Source organism: Nanorana parkeri, unplaced genomic scaffold (assembly GCF_000935625.1).
Source record: "Nanorana parkeri isolate BGI_ZX_2015 unplaced genomic scaffold, ASM93562v1 scaffold136, whole genome shotgun sequence".
NCBI classification, from domain to species: Eukaryota; Metazoa; Chordata; class Amphibia; order Anura; family Dicroglossidae; genus Nanorana; species Nanorana parkeri.
In genome coordinates, this window is record NW_017306404.1 from 2,934 (window position 1) to 5,053 (window position 2,120).

The 2,120-nt window shown below is 37.1% G+C and overlaps 1 protein-coding gene across 1 annotated transcript in view; it reads left to right on the plus strand.

Annotated features, from left to right (window-relative positions):
- Positions 1-1,344: 1,344 nt before the first annotated feature.
- GFM1 (G elongation factor mitochondrial 1) overlaps positions 1,345-2,120 on the plus strand; it is a gene marked incomplete at its 5' end in the record, with an annotated part of 42,265 nt that continues 41,489 nt past the window's right edge. The window contains one exon of the mRNA XM_018553954.1: positions 1,345-1,477. Coding sequence (XP_018409456.1) covers positions 1,345-1,477 — 133 coding nt within the window. The remainder of the gene's footprint in view (positions 1,478-2,120) is intronic.

Sequence of the window (2,120 nt, forward strand, 5' to 3'; positions counted from 1 at the left end):
AATCTGCTGCCTCACGCGGCCATTGCCAAGCCACGCCCCCCGAAGATATATTTCTTACCCTTTTAGGTGTTTTTTAAGCCTTTGTGCAGATTCCAGGCTAATCTGAGCAGTTAGGAAAATGAAACTCTAGCGTCATACTGAAGGACAGACTGAGCTTCCTCTCATTAACACACAATGCCCTGAAGGATTTAACCCTTTGTTAGCACAGACAATGTTCAAATCTAGTTTACAGTTGATAATATCTGCCAGCACAGTAAAGACAGAGATAATTAACATAAACATTAGTCTGCTCTCCAGCCCCTTTCTTAACATTACATAGGGGATGGGGGCTAGGTAGAATTCTTAAGCAAGTATAAAGCACTTAAAAAGGTAAGGAGCAATTTTTATTTTGAAATGTGTTATGCAGTGTGAATAGGAATATATAACAAATATAAAACACTATAGTTATTTCTGGATTAAAAACGGAAGCCCAGAGCAGGTAGGCTGTTGTTCCTGTATGCATGTTAAGGCTTCTTATTGAATTTTGTTTATTTATTGTTAAAGAAACATTTTTTATTAACTGCTACCCCTGCACTGCAAGGGTTAACTGCTCATTTATGTCTAGGTGCTAACAAAATAAAAAGTTATACCCCCCCAGGTATACCTTGGAAAAGGGGAATGGGGGGGGGGGGGCAGGGAAGTTCTTCAAGACTGACTGTGCATAGGACTATATTCTTAAAAAAAATCTAGGGCACTAAATACTATGAAGTTAAAACATTTTAATGATTGTGCACAATAGTGAGACTTGCTTTTCAAAACCGGGAAGGAACACGAGGATCTCTGATATTTACTTCCACATAGTAAATCTGAGTTACAATGTAATAAGGAAAGGAAGGATGTGTTTAGTTTACCATAGTATCAGATCACTAATGCACTATCTTTCTGATTTTTGTTTTCTGAATTTAAGCCAACGTTGGACAAGAGAATTATGTAAGCTACCATTGCTAACCTCCTTCCAAAAATATTAGGCGCCAGGTAGCTTTTGTTTTTAATACGAGTAAAGTCACATGACCTGCATACTTGTTCTGCATTAGTTACTCAAACTATTGAAGCCAGGCAACTAGCATTTTTAGATGATGTCAGCAGTGAACTTCTCTGTACTTCTCGCAGTACAGGTTTCCTATAAGCTACACAATGACAGGTAGAGGTGTAGTCGCTGCTGTTGGCTGTATCTCATTGTTAGGGGTCGCCAGGGAATATTCCTTGCTTATGGAAGGGCAGACACTAAAGAAAGTTGGACTATACACTCTGCTGTAGTGTCTCTATATATGTTCAAGTAATAGAAGCATCCAATTTCTTTTACAGGTGAAAGGGAAGGATGGAGTTGGTGCTGTTATGGATTCTATGGAGCTGGAACGCCAGAGAGGTATCACTATTCAGTCTGCTGCCACCTATACCATGTGGAAAAACATGAACATCAACATAATTGACACCCCAGGTATGTTATGTGACCAAGACGTTTCCAATATTCAGTATAAAGTATTTTACAGTTTTTTATAGCATGAATGGAAATGCATAATTTTTTTTTTCTTGGGGCTGTCGCCTTCTATTGTTGATTATAGCTGCTAGTTTAACCCTTTCGCTGCCAAGCCCTCGAACATTTTTCAAATCAGCTGGCCAAGCCATTTTTGAATTTTCTGCAATTTTTTCCTATTGGTTTGATTTTCAACTGCTGCGTTGCTAGCGTTTGTAATAGACCCCCCAAACCATATATTTTCTGAAAGCGCAGGCCCGGTAGAATAAAAAGATGGTGATACTAAATTTGTAGGCCCTGCGATAATTGCGCGAATGTTTCTCAAATTAATATTAAACCGATAAAAATACACAATTCAATTGTTAAAACACACCAAAATCAGTATCCGTGCACAAAATAAATTATTTTCTGACTAAATCTAAAAGATAAAACTGTATTGAGTTAATAAATAACAAATATTAGCAAATTTGTAATTGCGCCTTTTTGCGAAAAGGTAAAAAAATGAAGGTATGCAAAACTGTAAATCGACTTATGTAAAAAATTGTTTTGGTGTTTGTGTTGTGATTAAATGATACAGGTGTATATTTAATTGCAACACAAGGTATCA